This window comes from Saccopteryx leptura, chromosome 6 (assembly GCF_036850995.1).
Source record: "Saccopteryx leptura isolate mSacLep1 chromosome 6, mSacLep1_pri_phased_curated, whole genome shotgun sequence".
NCBI lineage: Eukaryota > Metazoa > Chordata > Mammalia > Chiroptera > Emballonuridae > Saccopteryx > Saccopteryx leptura.
Window position 1 is genome coordinate 65798147 of NC_089508.1, and position 21051 is coordinate 65819197.

Here is a 21051-nt window from a genome sequence, read left to right on the forward strand (position 1 = left end):
AGATTAATTCATCTATTTGTTTTAAATTCTGATATGTTTGGATGTGAATTTACCATGTGGTTTTGTGTTTTCTACTTTCAATTTTTTTTTTACTTTTTAAAAAAGAAAACAGTTTTTTTTTTCTTTAATTAGACTTTCCTCCCTTCTTTCCTCCCCCTTCCTTCCTCCCTCCCTCCCTCCCTCCCTCTCTCCCTCCCTCCCTCCCTCCCTCCTTCTCTTCCTTTCTTTCTCCCTTCTCCTTCCTTCTCAGAGAGAAAGAGCAGAAGAGAGAGAGAGGGCCAGATAGGGACAGACAGACAGGAAGGGAGAGATATGAGGAGCATCAACTCATAGTTGCAGCATCTCTTAGTTGTTCATTGATTGCTTTCTCATATGTGCCTTGATTGGGGGGCTTCAGCTAAGTCAGTGACCCCTTGCTGAAGCCAGCGACCTTGGGCTCAAGCTAGTGGCCATGGGGTCATATCTGTGATCCCACACTCTAGCTGGCGACCCTGTGCTAAAGCTGGTGAGCCCGCGCTCAAGCTGGATGGGCCTGCACTGAAGCCGGCTACCTCAGGGTTTTGAACCTGGGTTCTCAGCATCACAGGCCGATGCTCTATCCACTGCACCACCTCCTGGTCAGGTCTTTATTTCTTTATTCTACTATCCTACTGTTTGGAAATTATACACTCCTTTTTTCCTTTTAGCATCTTGTCATATAACCTTATGTTAAGAAAATTCAAAGTTAATTATTCTCTCTGCTCTCTTTCACACACATGCCAGAACACTAGAATGATTTAACATAGGTTCCACATTGTCTTCTTTTATGGTCCTATCTAGGATTTTAGTTTATCTCTTAACCCTCTAATTATCCTCCTCATTATTATTATTATTTTACAGATAATGCTTATTTAGGATTATTTTTTTGTTTACTGATTTCCTTGTTTACCACTGCATTTTTTATTTCACTTTATTTTTTTCTTTCTGATTTTATATATTTTTCATAAAGTACATCCTTTTATAATTTTTTCAACAATGATTATAAATGTTTTATTCTCTGAGGCCTTATTTGTTGGAACATGTCCTTATATTGCCCTCGCTTTGAGTGATAGCTAAAACCTATATTGGCATTTATCTCCCTTCAGCATTTTGCAGGTGATAATCCAGTAGCTTCTGGCCATTATTTTGCTGTGGAGAAATCTGTTTTAAGCATACTTGCTGTTTTGCTGGGGGTTTTATTTATTTGTTTGTTTGTTTAGGTCATTTTATTTCATTTATTTTATGCTTTGCCCTTCATATACCACAGTTTCTCTAAGATGCACTTTGGTGTCCATAATTTTCATTTTAAGCCCCCTTAATGCTTATTGGATTCTTAAATCAAAATTTTTGTATTTTTGAAACATTCTGGGAAATGATAGACTAATTTTAAATAATATATTTTTAAAAAATCTCAAACTTACAGGCAAATTGTAAGTATAGCAGAGGGAACTATTTTTTATAAAAACTATTGAATAGGAAGTCACCAATCTGTTAGCCCATCTTTGCAGAATACTTTAATGTATATAGAGCAAAGGTATATATAGAACAAGGATATTATCCCTTGCAATCAATAAACCTTCAAAATTTGGAAATAAATATTAATATATTACCACCATTCAATATTTAGACTTAAGTTTTGCCAGTTATCCCAGTGAATCAATTATAGCACAAGAATCCAGTCTGAAACCATATATTGCACTTAGTTGTCATGTCTCTTGAGTCTCTTTTAGTGGAAAAGTTTCTTAGTTTTTCTTTAACTTTCATGACCATGACATGTTTGAAGATTACAGTCCAGTTATTTGTAGAGAGTCCTTCGATTTGCATTTGTCGTGATGAAATTCAGGTCCTGTACCTTAGCTATGAAAATCACAGAATTGGTGCGTGTTTTTCTCATTGTACCCTGTTAGGTGACATAGGACTTTGTTTTTGTTCCATCACTGAAGTTGTTTACTTTCATCACTTGATCAAGGTTGTTTCTGCCAGGCTTTTCCTATATTTCTCTGTGTTTTAAGCGGAAGAGGTTCAAGTTGGGATAATAGTGTCACTGAGACCAGAACTCAGAACTATTGATTAGATTAGTACTATAATTATAATTAATATGTGTGGTCCTGATACTGAATTGCAAAGCTGAGAGCATTTCCTATAGAAGTCTTGTTCTCATGGTGTTTAGGTACCACAGTAAGAATAGTGTAGCTCTATTATAAGTCACAAACACTTGTATAAATATATTGGCCTAAGAATTGAGCCATGGGAAACTAGTTACTGAATTCCAAATAACTGAACTACAAGCAAAATTTTGAAGGCAATCAGTGTGTGGGTTAAATACTGTCTATACTGAATTTATGTTTACAATGTCAGTACATACTCATGGCTATAAGTCTGTATGTTTATCTGTGTATAATTGAACATTCTAAATAGTATATACCACATGTTCTAAAATTTTACTCACCTTTGTTATGCATTAGTACCGAAAGTCTTGCAGGATAGAAGGTCTTTATTTTCCAAACTTTCTCAAGACAGATGTGGAAAGTAAGCTTAGTAGCTTCCTCCTCTCTCTTATCTTTGACATTTTCATTGAGATGAAATGTATATTACTAAGTCACAGGAGAAAATTTACTAATTTATTCTGAGGACTTAAAACATTATTTATTCCCAAATCATTTGTATTTCTGAAAAGAATGCATATTTTAGGAGGAACTTTTAACTCAGTGTTTCACAAAATGTAATGTGCATTTCACTAGGTGATATGTCAGATCATTTTGGGTGGTACACACGTTAAAATAATAATTATGTATTCATTTTTTATATGTATTCATTTTAACCTTTATAACTAACCCATGAAGGTAGAGGTTTCATGAAAATTGTTGTTTAGGAAGATACCAAATATAAAAATGAGTCAACAAAAAATTATAATTAAAGTAGTATAGCTGGAATATGAATATGACAGAAATTGTCTCCCATCCAGGTACTAACCAGGCCTAATCCTGCTTAGCTTCCGAGATCAGACGAGATCGGGCATGTTCAGGGTAGTATGGCCGTAGACAGAAATTGTGACAGTCATACATCAATCATTGAATACCAGAAAACACTGAATTTATGGAAAAGATTTACTTTTTAATAGCAAAATTCAAATATTTGTTACTTAGGTGAGGTGACATTTTGGAGTCTGCAAAACTGTCTTCAAATTATAGTGTGTAGACAGCTCTATTCTCTTTTTTTTATTTAAGAAAATTAAATTAACAGGGTGCCACTGATCAACATAAGTACATAGATTTTGGAATAGGATATAAAATTGAGACTCATGGACATAGATAAGAGCGCAGTGGTTATGGAGGAGTGAGGGGGTTGGGGGAAGGGTGTAAAGAGGGACAAATATAAGGTGACGGAGAATGTTTTACCTTTGGGTGATGGGTATGCAAGATAATCAACTGTTCAAATGAAGTGGAGATGTTTACCCAAAATCTATGTACTCTTGTTAACAGACCTATTCTTGAGAAACCTAGTTAGGCTTTGAAGAGGTCGGGATCACCCAGAGTCAGAGCTGGGTGTGGAGTGGGTAGACTATTTCTGTCCTCCTCTGCATCAGTATCAGTGATGGAGAATTGGAATAAAAGTCATTCCTCTTTGACAGATTGACACTAAGCATGGTCATTTTAGTGTCTCATGACTGCCTTCCTTTTTAATTGATGGCTCTGGTGGAATATGTTCAGATTTGTGTCATTATAAATCCACTTTTCGGTGTGATCAGTTTCCCAGGATCTAGGAATGATTTCTGCATATGCTTCTTCCCTTCTATGTGTTCCCAGAATTCTCTCAGTATGAGGTCCTCCCTGCAGGCAGTTGCCCTCTGGGGGAAGACAGCCCCCTCCCATAGCATCACTGCCATCATGATCACCGATGACCAGCAAACAATTGTGACTGGGAGTCAAGAAGGTCAGCTCTGTCTCTGGAGTCTTTCATCTGAACTAAAGGTTAGTGAAAACTATTATGTTAAACAAACAACACTCACAAAATAAGCACAGACTGCTTCATCTATCTGTAAAGACAGGGGAAGGTTTACATGATTGTTAGGGAAATGCCTACTAAAGTCATAAATTGGTTTTACTTCTGAATTTGGAGAGAATAAAATGTTGCGTAGTGGATTAAGATCATAGTGAAAAATTATATTATGAATATTGCTAATCTTAGCTACCAGCTAAGTGTTATCACCCTTAAGCTATGCTGAGTTTTACTGTTTTATATCCTGAATTATATGTTTAAGTAACTGAACTACAGACATGCAAGTATAATTCTAAAAATTATGGCTTATTAATCTAAACAAAGGGCACCCTTGAAAACCACTATTAACTACATGAGTAATATCTTAATTATCTGGGTGTCTCTGTCAGTTCACCTTCTTGCTATTCTTTTAGTCTGCTTGCCTGTGGTTTTTACAGATCGCATCACAAAACCCTAAATCCAATTTACTATTGTCATTCTTCTATTTCAGAACCTGACCTCACCTAGGATTTGGCTCATTGATTAGCAATTAATTGTTACTGTCCCAAGTCATAAACATTTAACATATTGAAATAGATATTTGCTTAGCTCTATCAGCCTGTAGACCCAGTTTGAACATTTATGCCAATGATGTACTTAAAGTTATACTGCGCTCATTAAGAAGCCTTTTAAAGACCAAAGACAATTTTCAGCCTTTAAAGTTTGTCACTTTAAAACCTAAATTAACAATTAATTGTAATTCTATTTTATGGTGTAATTTGTTAGCATCTCCCCTGACTGAACAGTTACACTACAGGGCTATTGGGAACTGCACAGGAGAGCAGCTCAGCTCAGTTTATGAACATTCTGCAAAGAAGAAACTGGTATTATTTAAACAGTTGAGCTTTGAGAATGGTGGCCCTCATATTTATTATCTCTTATAATTTAAACTCAGACTCCTAAATGGCTTAAAACATCTTGCTATTCTTTTTTTTTTACCCTAACCCTAACCCTAACCCTAACCCTAACTGCTATTTTTAATGCTGAAATGTATTTTCTGGCTGGGATAGTTGTAATATATAGGGTGCTATAGCTTAAGAAAATTTGAATCCTCGCTTCTGTATCTTTTTAGGTATGCTCCTGGTATTTAGTCAACATTTATTGAACATGTATTTATTGAGTGGATATTATAATGAGACAGTATGCTGGGTACCTGAGTTCAAATGTGAATGAGAAGACCTGGTGCTTGCTGCCCAGAGGTGGCAGTTGAGGAAGGATGCAGGCTAATGTGATGTTTTATGTTATAATTATAATGCAAGGTATTCTAAGTAGGGAGTGGTCTGCACTGCATCTTTAGTGGGAGATGTTACACACCCCATTTTTCTTTCTTTTTTTTTTTTTTTACAGAGACAGAGTCAGAGAGAGGGATAGATAGGGACAGACAGATAGGAACAGAGAGAGATGAGAAGCATCAATCATTAGTTTTTCGTTGTAACACCTTAGTTGTTCACTGATTGCTTTCTCATATGTGCCCTGACCCTGGGGTTACAGCAGACCGAGTGACCCCTTGCTCGAGCCAGCAACCTTGGGTCCAAGCAGGTGAGCTTTGCTCAAACCAGATGAGCCTGTGCTCAAGCTGGAGACCTTGGGGTCTCAAACCTGGGTCCTTCGCATCCCAGTCCAACACTCTATCCACTGCGCCACCGCCTGGTCAGGCGCACCCCACTTTTCTTAGTAGCAAGTGTTTTGCTTAAGGTTAGAGAAATGGTTAACAGAGAGTGATTTTGACCCCACTCTCCTTAAGAATATTTGGTAATGTCAGCACTTTTTGGTTAGTACAATGGAGAAAGGAGGCTGCTGCTGGCATCAAGTGTGCTGTAAAGATCCTATTGTGCACATGACAGCCCCTCACAACAAAGAGTTATCTCATCCAAAATGCCAGTGGTGCCAATATTGTGCGATCCACAGTTAAAGATATGATATAGGAGTGGGAATCCAATCAATAGGGGTGGAAGAAGCAAAGAGAACCATTAAGGAGGCTTAAGTGTGTGTGGGGGGGCGTTAGATCAGCTTTGTGTTTTAGAAATTTACTGTGAGGATATGATAAAAAAATTAATGCACATAAGATACCACTTAGTTTGAATTTGAGATTTTCCAAGAGAGTTCTTAACATTTTCTATGGCTAAACTTAGGGCTAGAAAGAATGACCACTTTCTCTTATTTTTTCCCATGACTCACCTTTACATGACAATGGATTAACTATTAGAAGGAAAACTCTAGGCTTTTCAAAAATCAAGGGCATTTTTGAGTTCTCAACAATTCCTCTTGCTATCTTAAGGAGTCAAGTGAGTACTTCGTCACTGATATTTTGATAATTAGTAGTTTAATTTGATTTTTGTTTGAAAAAAAGTAAATATAAAGGCATAATTCGGGCAGAGAAAGAAGAAAGGAGGCCTTGAGGACATGGGAGATTGTAGCAAGAACATAAATGTGTGGGTGGTTGTAGGACAGTTCTAAGCTGAATGGCATATCAGCGTGAGGACAAGGTGAGGGAGCAGGAAGTTGCAGGGGGTAGGGTGTAAAATGATGTGGAAGCCATTTATTTTCTCTTCATACTACATTTGAAATATGCCTTCAAAGATTTACATTTGGTTCTAGGATTTTAGATACTCATTTGCCATCATATAAAGTGGGAAAACAAACCTAAGGACACTCATTTATGCAGTCAGTTGAAAAGGTACACAGATTTGCTGTTGTTCTAGGCATATACCCCTCCTTCAAGATTCTCAGAGTCTAATGTAGGAGACAAACTTGGTAAGAGGGAGTTGTAAAGCAGTAGTATACTTTGTGTTTCTATGAATATGACTATGTATATCATATAAGTCAAATCATACAGTACTTTTTTGACTGGCTTATTTCACATAGCATAATATCCTCAAGTTTCATCCATGTTGTAGCATGTGTCAGAATGTCCTTTTCACTTTAAAGCTAAAAAGACATTTCATTGTTTGGGTAGACCACATTTGTTTATTCATTCATCAATCAATAGACACTTGGGTACCTTCCACATTTTATTTTTATTTATTTATTTTTTTAGTGAGAGAGAGGAGACAGACAGGAAGAGCAAGAGATGAGAAGCATCAATTCTTCGTGATGGCATCTTAGTTTATTGATTGCTTTCTCATTTATGCCTTGACCTGGGGGCTCCAGTAGAACTAGTGACCCCTTGCTCAAGCCAAAACCTTGGGCTCAAGCCAGCGACCTTGGGCTCAAGCCAACGACCATGGGGTCATGTCTATGATCCCACACTCAAGCTGGTGACCCCACACTCAAGCTGATGAGCCTCTTACTCAAGCCAGATGAGTCCATGCTCAAGCCAGCAACCTTGGAGTTTCAAACATGTGTCCTCAGCATTCCAGGCTGATGCTCTATCCACTACACCACTGCCTGATCAGGCAGGTTGCTTCCTTCTTTAGACTAATATGAACAATGCTGCTGTAACACTGGGTGTACAAATATCTGTTTGAGTTGCTGCCATCACTTCTTTGGGGTATATATCCAGAAGTAGGATTTCTGAATCATATAGTAGATCTATTTTAATTTTTTTGAGGAATTGCCAAACTGGCTTACATAGCAGTTTACATTTTACATTCCCCATCAACAACATGCAAGGTTTCCAATTTCTCTACATCCTCACCAACACTTGTTATTTTATGTTGTGTTTGCTTTATTTTTTTATTATCTTTTTTTTTACAGAGATAGAGAGAGAGTCAGAGAGAGGGATAGATAAGGACAGACAGACAGGAATGGAGAAAGATGAGAAGCATCAATCATCAGTTTTTGCGACACCTTATTTGTTCATTGATGGCTTTCTCATATGTGCCTTGATCGTGGGCCTTCAGCAGACCTAGTAACCCCTTGCTCGAGCCAGCAACCTTGTGTCCAAGCTGGTGATCTTTGCTCAAACCAGATGAGCCCGCGCTCAAGCTGGCGACCTTGAGGTATCGAACCTGGGTCCTCCGCATCCCCGTCCAACACTCTATCCACTGCGCCACTGCCTGGTCAGGCTGTTGTGTTTGCTTTATAATAGCCATCCTCATCAGTGTGAAGTGGTATCTCATTGTGATTTTGAAGGAAAGGCTTTCTAAGGGTAATGTTTGAACTGAGTTCAAAAGGATGCACAGGATTTGAACAGAAAAATAAGAGGTAGGAGGTGAATACAGACAGAATAAGTGTGTGCAAAAAGCATGAATATTTTGCTTTCAAGGAACTGATAAAGTAGTTGAGTAACCTGGAACACAGAAAGCAAGGTAAAAGTGATATAGGCACTTCTGTAAGAGATGCAGCAGACAGTTTGGTATTTGATATGCTGAGGGGTTTAGACTTTCTATTTTTTAACTAGCAATTGCTAACACTATGTATTAATTCAAAGTGGTGCTATTAAGGATTGTGAGGATGTTTTATTCAAGGAGATGGCATAAAACTATGTTATTACATTTGTGATTCAGAATATCACTGGATATTAATGTGAAGGACATATTGAAGGGAGGGGGAGAAGAGACAAGGGGCAGGGATTATGGGTAGCAGGCTTCTGCGTACTTTAATCAAGTGAGTTTTTGAGCATGAACCAAATCAGTGGCAATAGGAAAGAAGATGAGATGAAACCTGGAAAGCTGTTAAGAAGAGAGAAGAGACAAAACTGAGCAAGTTGGATTAGTGGAGTAAAAGAGTAGAAACGGTCAAAGATACCTTTCAGATTTGGTGTTTGGGTGATTGGTGGCATAATGGTATTGTTCATTTGTATAAGAAATAGAGGGGACTAGACAGTAAGAAATGGAAAGATAGAAGGTGATTTAAGTTCTGGACATCTTGGAGTATTCAAATACTCATCAAAGGATTGGGTACATATCTCAGTCTGTGGGCTCTAGGATATCAGCTGGAGGCTAAGTCTCCCTGTCCTGGGCTTCTCATCACATGTCTAGATTATGCATGCAGCTTCCAGGTTCAGGATCTGACTCTCAAAGACCTCTAATTTCTGGAATTTTTTCTACTAATTAGAAGCCTCTCCATGTCCCATGTCCCATGCTAGGAACTTTCTCTGGTTTCCTTTGTATTGATTGCTGGTATTCATCATGCCATTAGGCATAAAAAAAGATGAGTTGGACATCCTCTCAGATATAACCCCTTAGTATTGGAATGTTCTATTTTCTTTTTGTTTAACTCACAAGGCAACACAACAATGACAAAACAAAGAGTGTCAATGCTGTGTAGAAAGAAAAAGTGGAGGTATCTGGGTCGAATTCTAGCTCATATTTGCCAATTCTGTGTTATTAGTATTCTTTGAATCTCAATTTCCTCAACTTTGAAATGAAAATTAAACACTGTTTATAATTGCACCAATGCCTGGAATTTGGTAGATGCTGGTCAACCTGTGTGTTCTTTTCCCTTTTTTAAAAAAAATTAAGTGAGATATGGGGAGGCAGAGAGACAAACTCCTGCATGCATCCTAAGCAGGGTGATGCTCTGCCCATCTGGGGCCACTGCTCCTCAGCTACCAAGCTATTTTAGTGCCTGATGCAAGGCCATGGAGCCATCCTCAGCACCCAGGGCCAATGTGCTCAAACCATTCGAACCATGACTGTGGGAGGAGAAGAGAGAGAGAGAGAAGGGGGAGGGGAGAGGTGGAAAAACAGATGGTCACTTCTCCTGTGTGCCCTGACCAGGTATCAAACCTGGGACATCCACAGCCAGGCCAACACTCTACCATTGAGCCAACTTGCCAGAGCCTCTCTTCCCTTTCTCATTTGTGCCATGGGAAGTACCTGGGATGGGGATTAGGGGATAATGCTTCATAGAGGTAGAGTCAATGAATAGAAGTAAAAGCCTGGCTGTCATCACAATGACCAGGTATAATTGTAGAATTTTTTTTTTATTATTATTCATAGTAGTTCTATAATATGATCAAATTAGGGGACTATAGTGAAATGTCATATCTTACTCATCTACATGAGGGGATTTAGTAGCAGAATGGGGACTTCATATGAAACAGTGGTGTTTCATTTTGATTTTTTGTCCATAGTGATTTTTCTCCAGAGGAGGAAATGTCCTTGATGTGTCCAATTTGTTGTTTGTCTTGCATTATGTTGGAAAGGTGGTTAAATTCTTAGGGGAATGTATTTCCAAATGTGGTGATGAGGAAACATTATATTGTTCTGAAATAGAAAGTTCTGCATTTCCCAGGAATAAGGTAGAGTCAGAACTTTGGTGGTAAGTGATTCTAATCAACCACAAAACTCTCCTTATAGCACTAGAAAATTAATCTGACAACAGAATTTTTAAAGAAATATTTCTGGTTATGATAAAAATAAAATAAATTGGAGCCAATTAATTATACTATGAAATAATTTGTTCTCGTTGATGTGGTTGGATTATTATCTACATACATCTACATTTACATAGTTCAGGGAAAACATAATATTCATTTGGAAATTAGATTTTTATTCCACCTAAGGCAAGTTTTATAACCACCAGTTTTCTAGTAATTGAAATTAAATTTTTAGTCTCTTAATGACAACCCCTCCTCCATTTTAGGGGATCTTGAATGTTTTCCACTTTGTGGTTTGATTTTTATAATCATGTTTTATAAAAAAATGAGAAATAGATTTCTTTCACACATGAAACAATGGAAGAATTAGCCTTTAGTGCCATATTTTTTAATTTACAGATTGGAGAAAGATACTGACATTAAAAAAAAATAGCTTGGTTACAATTTAATTAATTAATTAATTAATTAATTTTGGAGAGAGTCAGGGAGAGAGAGATAAAGAGACAGGAACATCAAACTGCTCTTGTATGTGCCCTGACTGGGGATCAAACCGGCAACCTCTGGCAATTTTATTTTTAACATAAAAAAAGTTCATTTAAGTATTTCAGAGGCAGGGAGTCAAGTAAAGTATTGTAATAGTTATAAGAAGAGTAATCTGTCATTTGTGTTTTGTAAGCTCATTTCTGAAGTCTGAAATTTGAGTATAAATATTCTATCAATTGAGACACATCATTTTGTACATAATAAACATCAACACTGACTTATTTGTATTTAAAACCTAAATGTTGTAAAACCGGTCTGGCAATCTTCTAGGTTTCACCATGGGTCTAAAACCAAAAACAAACAAGACAAATGTACTTACTACACAGTCCCTTTATTTAGAAGTTTGTTCTGTGGATTTTGATGTACCACATACATATCAGTTTTCCTCACTTATGTACAGCAAAAAATACTCCAGATGTTCTTAGCAGAATTATGATTACATATGTAATGTATGGTTATATTTTCAACTAAAACGTGTACCGCTGTTTAAAAGCTTATCCTCATTGTTTCCAGATTTCAGCAAAAGAGCTTCTCTTTGGTCATTCAGCACCAGTGACATGTTTGGCAAGAGCAAGAGACTTCTCTAAACAGCCCTATGTTGTCAGTGCTGCTGAAAATGGGTAGGTATGATGTGTGGAACTTTGTTCCCATCTCCATTTTCTATTTTTTAAAAACTGGTGGGGTACAGAATTCTGGGGCTGAAGGAAACCATGGTGAGTAACATGTTCCTTTTACGCATAGAAAAATTTAGATTTTGAATGATTGAGTAATCTGTGTGATGGTCCCCAGGAATGTAATTAGTACTGTGACTCCCAGTACTTAAAAACCTCCCAATGTGTGTGTCATCAGGCTTTCTGGCAGCCTCACTGGGTAAAGGACACTGGTAAATGCCACCTATTATAGAATTGAAGATAGTACAATCTGGGTGCCTGTCTTTTTTCATGTAGCAACTCACTTTGAGCTCTTAAGCAAACCCATCCAAGTCTTCATAATTTTGTAAAAACAATTCAGTAATTACAATCTTCATGTTGTACACTTTTCTGAAATCATTATAAAACAAACAGAAAGTATTCATTTGTAAGTGGAATGGTGGGAGAAAGAAGAAAAAGGAATGTAGGCAGGGATTTGGGTTCTGTGTCATGAAAGTGAGGTTTGTTTCCATGAAATAAGACTTGACTGTGGGAAAAAAGGCCCCGCCGATGGGATTGCTGCAAGGAACTAGACTCCACTGATGAGTTATTTGCCCAGGTGCCCTCACGAACACAAGACTGATTCCGCATGGATTTGTGAATGAGGAATCGGGTTTCTGACTGAAACAAGAGAACCCCTCCTTTCTTGTTTTCAATCCGAGGAGCAATTATATGGCTTTAAATTCTGAGAATCAAAAGAATGAGGAATCCAATATACAGTCCAGAGAAACTAAAAGTATATGACAAAATGCCCAGTGGAACTGATATAAAAAAAGTACTTATTCCCATAGTTTATACCGAAGAAGCACCTATTCCCATAATTGTTATACTTAGAGAGATTGAATTTTGGATAAGGTTTTTAAGTACTGGGAGTCACAGTACTAATTATATTCCTGGGGACCATCACACAGATTACTCAATCATTCAAGATCTAAATTTTTCCATGCGTAAAAGGAACATGTTAATCACCATGGTTTCCTTCAGCCCCAGAATTCTGGGGCTGAAATGTCCTAGTACATTCTTTTTGAACAGTTGACAGTAGCTTTTGTATAATAGGGATACCCCAAACCTGCTTGCACCTGCTGAGATATTTATTCCCACTGTAGAGAACTTGGGGGGGGTGTGTGAATTTTTCTGAGACTATTTGGAGAATTGAGAAAAGTAATAGCTAAGTGAGAAATAGATCTGAAAAGTAACTGAGTTTCAGATTGAGGATTTTGCCCATAGTGGTCTAGCTCCAGAAAAGAATCTAGGGTTAATGGGCATATTCTTGATGATTGATGAATTCAGCTATATGAATCCTGTAAATATGACTGTTCAACAGCCAAGGAGTCTGGTTTGGTCTTCCTTTTCCAACATGATTTGAATTTTTTAGAACTTTGTTCCTTTGGTGTCCAAAGCTTACCCTGCATCTAGAATATATTTCTTAGAGCCCCTGCATATATAGCATATTCTAATTGAATCTGCTGGAAATTATTAAATTTACTAGGCTTGGCCTATTATTTCTCAACAACAATTGTTTTAATTTTCAAAGGTCCCAGAAAGTGGCTGGGGACTTAGACTTTCTGCCTCTAGGATGATCAGAGGAGACTAAAAATGGCCTGATGACTCAGTTTTTCACCTTTTTTTCAAATTATTACATCATGTGTAAGCATAAATCCTAAAATTCAGAAATCCCAGTAATTTCTAGGGTAAATGAAAGGAAATAAACAATTTGAGACCTGTTGATGAAACAACAGAATGTCAAAGAGAGGTGGAGAGAGAAAATCCTGAAAGTAGTCAGTGAAAAAAAAGCATTATTTACAAAGGAATATTAATTATACTGAAAGCTGTCTTTTCAACAGTAGCAGAAACTAGAAAGGGGTGAAGTATCTTCAAAAAGTTGAGAGAAAATATCTATCAACTTGGAGGTATATCTCTAGCAAAAATATCATCAAAACATGAGGGTAAGAGTCAAACACTAATAAATACTAAGTCAAATACTAATAAAACTTTCAGTGACTGCCAACAGACCCTCTATAAGTAATGGAATTCTAAATTACAGTATATTCTTCAATAAGAACAATGATTTCAGAAGACATATCTGAGTTAGGAGAAGGAATATTGAACAAACACAGCAAATATTTTAAAATTTTAAATAAACACAGACTATAAGACACAATAAAATATAGTCCCCACCCCCAACCCCCACAAAATCCTAGTTGACAATTGCTTATAATAGTGCAATGATCAAATTCCACATGTTGTGGTATGTTAGGGGTGGGTAAAGATGTGGAATATTTGTAGACTTTATTCTAAATAGTGACATTTCCAGGGTAGCTGCTAAAAGAATAGACAAAAGAAATAAAAATAAAAGAAATAGAATATACAAGTACTAACATAAAAAGGAAAACAGTGTTGTTTAATTCAAAAAAGACAAAAATAAATGGACAAATAGCCCAAAATAAAATATAAATACTTGAAATAACTCAGAATAGAACAGCAATCTAAATTATGTAAAGGGGCTAAGCCCTTCAATTAAATTGCAAAGATTGGACCCTGGCCAGTTGGCTCAGCGATAGAGCACTGGCCTGGCATGTGGAAGTCTCAGGTTCCATTCCTGGCCAGGGCACACAGAAGAAGCACCCATCTACTTCTCCACCCTTCCCCCTCTCCTTTCTCTCTATCTCTCTTGTCCCCTCTACAACCAAGGCTCCAATGGAGCAAAGTTGGCCCTGAGGATGGCTCCATGGCCTCTGCCTCAGGCACTAGAATGGCTCCGGTTGCAACGGAGCAACGCCCCAGATGGGCAGAGCATTGTCCCCTAGTGAGCATGCTGGGTGGATCCCAGTCAGGCGCATGTGGAAGTCTGTCTCTACCTCCTTGCTTCTCACATCAGAAAAAATACAAAAAAAAAATATTGCAAAGATTGGCAGACAATTAAAAAAACAAGCTAACAGTATAAGAACATGGAAAAGTTAAAAGTAAGTGAATGGAAAATAATTTATCAGATAAATACTAAATAATGTTGATATAGCTGTATTTATACTTTATAGTAACAAATATATATAGTTGATAAAACTTCAAGGCAAAAAGTCTTGGAATTGGTAAATACTGGTATTAATAAAACTTAATCACCAGCAAGAGATGAGACTAAAGAGATAAGCAGGCACCCAGGCTTGGAGGCTTGTTGGACGATATTCCCCAAACCAAGCTTGCATCAGATTACCTGCAGAGCTTGTTTAAGTACAAATTTCGGGGCCCTACTCCTGGAAGAATGGGTTCAGAAGGTCTGGGCTGAGGTTCAAGAGCTTGCATTTTCTAACACATTCCTGTACCATGCCGGACAATTCCAGGATAGTTCCCAGGCTTCTGGTTCAATGAACATACTGGGAGTAAAGAGTCTAGGAACATTGATATCACTGGGAGAGCTTTTACTGATGTCCAGGCTTCAACCCTGGAAAATGTGATTTAATTAGTCTGGCTTGATGTCTGGGTTATGTTCCAGAGATCACTGTTTTTTAAAAGCTCCCTAAAAATTCTAATGTATTGCCCGAATTTAGAACCACTAGTTTGAAAATAGACTTACTTAGAAACAGGTTAACTGACCAGGACCTTTTTAAAATTTTACATACAAGAATCCCATTACAGAGCCATAAAAGTAGAATCTCTGAGAGCATTTTTTGGAAATAGTTCCATGTGATTGTTCACACACAGCTAGAATTGAGAACCATGCCAATAAACTCAAATTCTTTATAGAGATAAAATTTTATATTGCTGACTGCTTAAGATTCAGGTGTTTTTTTTTTAACTTTTGATATACGTTGCTTTACTTGTGAGATATATTATTTCAGTTTCTACCATTCTCCCCTTCTTATTTTTCAGACAGACACACATATAAACACACACACACAAACAGATTCTGCTCACCCCTTAGTGAGTTGCATGCCTCATGTTATTTTTAGAATAAGGTTGGATATAATCAGAGAAAAAAAACATGAATATTTTGTTTCTAGAACATGGTTTCACAATCTCATTACTAATGACATTTGGACCACTGGAAAATTCTTTGTTGGGGGACCATCCTATGCATTATAGGATGTTTTGCAGCATCTCTGGGCTTTGTCCACTAGATGCCAGTAGTGCGTTCCTGAATTGTGGCAACACAAAATATCTCTGAACATTGTCAAATAACCTTTGTGGGGCAAAATCACCCCAGGCTGAGAATTACTGATTTGAAGATTGAGTCCCTGTATTTGTCTAGAAAAACAAAACAAAAAACTGGCAAATTACTAAATGCAACTAACAATATTAGCCCATGTCTTATTTCTTAATAGCAGTTTCTTTCTTAAAGCAAACACAACTTTCATTTCTTCCATGGAAAATTTTGCTTATGTTTTTAAATTGTCAAAATGGAAAAATATTATCAGATAATTCTGAAATAGCTATTTTGGTTTTCATGAACAGAAATCACAGAGATTTAAAGTGCCTTACACTAGATGTATTATTTTGCAGCTATATTTCATAATTGTATCCATCTCTTTATAATATATATGTAACGAAGTCAGAAGTTTCTAAACAATGAGAAGTTTTTTAAACATTAAGCAGTAAGGATGATTTCAAGATTTCAGAAGAAGCGAACAAATAAATCCCATAAATAATAGACCAAATGTGGCCTCTTGGTGGCACTGTTTATATTTACAAAAATGCTACCTCGGCTCTACAAGACACACTTGATGCATTATGCTTTTCAGAATATGTAGTTTAAGTTCAGTGAAATAAACCATTTTCAAGAGGCTGTGGTTTCCACAGAAAGATTGTTGTACTGTCACTAACAGGTCGTGATAGCTGTATCCCCACAATTTGCTGTAGGTCAGGTTGACACAAAGTGACTAAGGTAAGGTTTGTAGGCTGGCGGCAGGGTGTAATTACCCACACACAAAGACACAGCTACCGTATGTCATTCCTGCTAATGACTACAACATTTTCTTGCCCAGTAATCTGTAACAAAAAGCCACATAAATGATCAGGCCGCATTTAAGTGCAGCACTAAAGAAAAACTTGGTGGCACAAAAATTATTCCAGCCAATTGAGTGGAAATGACAGAGAATAATATGAGGTTATCTCTGCTAGGGAGATGTGTGTTTGGAATGTCACCAGTGGACAGTGCGTGGAGAAGGCCACCCTTCCTTACAGGCACACTGCAGTCTGTGTAAGTACATCCACTGCCCTCAGAACAGTCTGGGCTTTCTCACTCCCTTAGGGCATTGCTGCGCGCACATTTGAAGATAGGTCTTTGGAGGATATTCTTTTCTTAAATGTTTTATTTTGTCATTGGAGTCTAATATTGACAATTATCCTTTTTTATTTGGGCATTTTTCTTTCCCCAGAGTTATTCTTTAGTCAACTTTTTTTTCTGATTCTTTTATTTCTGTGTCTTTCAGCATAGATACATTTGAAAGACAATTTCCTTATTTTGCCTTTGGTGCACTCACAGAACACACACAGAGAGACACAGACACATACACAAACACCAGAAAAACTCCATTTTAATGATGTGTTATTTTATAAAGAAAAAAATGGTGGTTTTTGTTTGTTTTTTGTTTCCAATTTTATCCCTTTGTGGGTGGATAAATTCTTATTTTCTAAATTTCTTATTCACGAAGGGAGCAAAAGACAGAGCCATAAACTTTGAAAGCATTTACTAATATTTGAAACTGCTTTTAGCTTTTGGTAGATAGACTTCAAGCATATATAGAAGGCATTTGCATGATCCCAATGGTGCTGACAGTTTTTCATATTTCACTCACTGCTTTTAGCTTTGATAACCTGCATGGGAACATGCACAGACTCTCCTGGAACCAAAACCCTGTGCAGTGAGAGGCTTCAAGGGTAGACTATATTACTCAATCTTCAATGAAAGCCATTCTCCAAATTTACTCAGCACCAGAATTCCTTAAATCCTACTCAAACACTTTGATTTCTTCTTAACATGTAGCAATATTGCTGGAATAAGGAACCTAGTTCTTGTTGTTATTTAGTTTCAAACAGCACTCCAGAAATGATATACTTGTGAGCTTTCCATTATTTGGAGTAAGATTCTGTTTTTCCAAAAGTTCCCCCTTTTTTCTATAGAAAAATTATGAAATACGAATGAGATTAAAGTGCAAAATCAACACTTTGGAAGTATGGAATGATGTAACTAAAAGAAATTTTACTTGCTATTCAGTCTAATACCTTAATTGAGTAGATGATAAAACTAAAATCCAGAAAAGTTTTTTACCACAGCTAAAATTATGTGAATTGCTAGAGATAATTACATTTTTCTTGAATCCATTTGCATAGTACTACCACTGCTCATTCCGGATGACAGGAGAGGGCTGGCTTCTGTGTTGTGGAGAATATCAAGACATTCTTATCATTGATGCCAAAACCTTGGCTCTTATTCACACTTTCATGTCATCTCAGTCTCCTGATTGGATCAACTGCATGTGCATTGTTCACTCCATGAGAATTCAAGGTAATGGTTGGGTAAGATGTAAGACTAAGAGATTGCATATAAAAATATCACTTTTGAACTATTCGTTAAATGATTGGACAATAGTTTAGAATGCTTCTATATGTTTATCTGTTAGTGGGAAAACATAAAAAACTGGGAACACCCAGGCAAGTGGTTCAAGTCGTTGGAAAGTCAACAAGAGATTAAGATAATGTGGAAAGAGGGGAATCTGTGTTTCCACCACCCAGTTCTCTATGGTACACTTTTAAAAGTGGCAAAAATGGGTTTCTTCTGGATTAGCAGGACTTTTGGAACTTTCATCCTGCTGTATCTTCTGTAATACACAACTGCCAAGGGAAAAGAAGGCTGGCTCCACTCTGATAGCTGAAGGGAGGTGTGATGTTGCCAACACAGTGGAGTCGGTGTGGTTCAGCTCTTAGTGCTTCTCTCCTTTTATGTGGGGGTCACACTAAATTTATTTATTTATTTATTTATTTATTTTTTTGCATTTTTCTGAAGCTGGAAACAGGGAGAGACAGTCATACAGACTCCCGCAAGCACCCGGCACGCCCACCAGGGGGCGACGCTCTGCCCACCAGGGGGGATGCTCTGCCCATCCTGGGCGTCGCCATGTTGCGACCAGAGCCACTCTAGCGCCTGAGGCAGAGGCCACAGAGCCATCCCCAGCGCCCGGGCCATTTTTGCTCCAATGGAGCCTTGGCTGCGGGAGGGGAAGAGAGAGACAGAGAGGAAGGTGCGGCGGAGGGATGGAGAAGCAAATGGGCGCTTCTCCTGTGTGCCCTGGCCGGGAATCAAACCCGGGTCCTCTGCACGCTAGGCCGACGCTCTACCACTACCACTGAGCCAACCGGCCAGGGCCCACACTAAAATTTTTTAAGAAATTTAAAATCTTATCTAAAATGTTTATTTAAAAGAATGACAAAGCTGAATATTGTATTTTCCATCTGCATAGCCTTGCATAATCCTTAAAAGACGATGAAGTGATCTTTACACCAACCAGTTATAGTAGGGTCAACTTAAGTGCAACTTTTGTTGTTTTTACAGAAGATTCTCTCTTGGTGGTATCAGTAGCTGGTGAGCTCAAAGTGTGGGATCTCTCTTCATCTATCAACAGCATTCAGGTTGGCTTGGGAAACTCCTTTTCTCCCTTCTAGCTGTATTTCAAGCGTATTTATTAAATGTTTTAAAAATTGCAGGGATAGTACATGCTTATTTTTAGAAGTTCAAATAATATAGAAGACCATAAATTTTCACCTCCATGTACTTACCCCATTCATCTTCCTGCTTCCAGTGTCAGGAGTGGGCATTGCTATCTTTGGATTGTGTTCTTCCATTTTCTTCTTCATGCGTATATAAATGTTTTTATCTGCACAAACACACATACAAACAGATTACATTTTAATTAAAAATAAAAATTGTAGAAGAATATCTTTTTTTGTCCCTTACAGCAGAAGGACCTCTTTCTTCTGGATGTGTGTGAACAGCGGCAGGGATATGACTGTGAACAGCTGGGGCTCCCTTACAACCGGGAGTCCAGTATGTTTCCCTGCTCCCCGGCTTTAGAGGCTATAAGTTGAGGTGATGGACAAAAGAACAGTCATAGTATTTGTTGTGCTGATGACGACATTGTTTTGGCTGTCCCATGGAGCTCTGGACTCTCCTTAGGAATGTCTTGGTTCAAGAAGCCTAGGAATTATATTGGCATGCTGAGTCCAAGAAAAAGACAACCGGCATTTTCAGAAACTGATTGATAATGTAGTATTCTATATAGTTTACACTGACCACTCTTTTGTCTTTTCTAAGCACTTTGTGTATTTTTCTATTATAGTACTTAAGATCCTGCAGGGTTTTAAATATATATATATATATATATTATTATTATTATTTGGTTTATCTTTCTGCCAAGTCTGAATATCAGTAACTTATTCTTACCTAAACATTCTCAGCATCCAGCCGTGTCCCACACAGAATATTTGTTTAATGATTATATATAATGAATTCTCAATCCAAGTGGGTTTCCTGATCATGGTTTATTTTGCAAAATAACTTCTAAGTTCAGAAAACTAAAAAGGAAACTGGGGTAGTTTTCATTTTATAATAACGGTGTAATCTGCTTCAGATGTTCAGAGGAGTGAGTTTTCTGATATAGTCTAGTATTAGAACTAGTATTTAATACTAGTAGTAGAACTGGTATTAAAATGTTTTTTATTCTTTTTGAAGGAAAAGCAAGATGTCTATGAAAAGGAATCCAAATTTCTTGACTCCCTGAACTGCCGGGCAATACGATTTTGCACATATACAGAGAGACTTCTATTGGTGGTATTTTCTAGATGTTGGAAGGTATTATAAAATAACATAGTAAATACCAGTGAAATACAAATGTAATTAAAATTTTTTTTTGTTCAGCGGAACAGTTATAAAAATATGATTTAAAATGTGATACAGACTCTTTATAATATTATTACCAGAGCATGATGACCTGTCTTTATGACTGACTTTTACTAATTTTCTACCCCTCACATTCAGCTATTTTTTTCCTCAAGAAATTATATATGTAATAGTAAAGGCTCACATTATTAATAATGAATGAACCGTATTAATAATGATCATTTCCCTAGATTATTTTTAACAGTGATGCTTGCCCTTTAGAATTAAAAAGAAAAACAACTAATACTTTTCACCAACTTAAATTCATCTCATTTATAGACATTTTTTCTTTTTTCACTTCGTTGCTACATTTGCTTTTTTAGGAAACATACACTCATTTCTTGATTCACTGATGTCTCCAAGAAGATTTTTATTTTAAAAAAAGCTATGTTACCATTACTTGATAGCATCTTTTTTTCCTTTAATGTTTCATATACCTGACTCAGTTAACAACACTATATATTGTTTTACTCATGTGCTTACTAAACAAAAATGCTAAGTATATGGTCTAACAAAGGCTTTCTACCATTTAAGGTTTTGTGTAATAAATTTTCAAATGTCAAGTTAGACTA

General features: G+C 37.1%; 1 protein-coding gene across 3 annotated transcripts in view; it reads left to right on the forward strand.

The window, feature by feature from the left end:
* The window catches only part of WDR72 (WD repeat domain 72), a 224710-nt gene that overhangs the window by 24864 nt on the left and 178795 nt on the right, over positions 1-21051 (forward strand). For all 3 annotated transcript variants that reach the window (XM_066341869.1, XM_066341870.1, XM_066341868.1), the window contains exons 2-7: positions 3825-3989; positions 11378-11484; positions 16666-16744; positions 17878-18052; positions 19097-19173; positions 20273-20392. In XM_066341869.1, the coding sequence (XP_066197966.1) occupies positions 3837-3989; positions 11378-11484; positions 16666-16744; positions 17878-18052; positions 19097-19173; positions 20273-20392 (711 nt within the window). In that variant the 5' untranslated portion in view covers positions 3825-3836. The remainder of the gene's footprint in view (positions 1-3824; positions 3990-11377; positions 11485-16665; positions 16745-17877; positions 18053-19096; positions 19174-20272; positions 20393-21051) is intronic.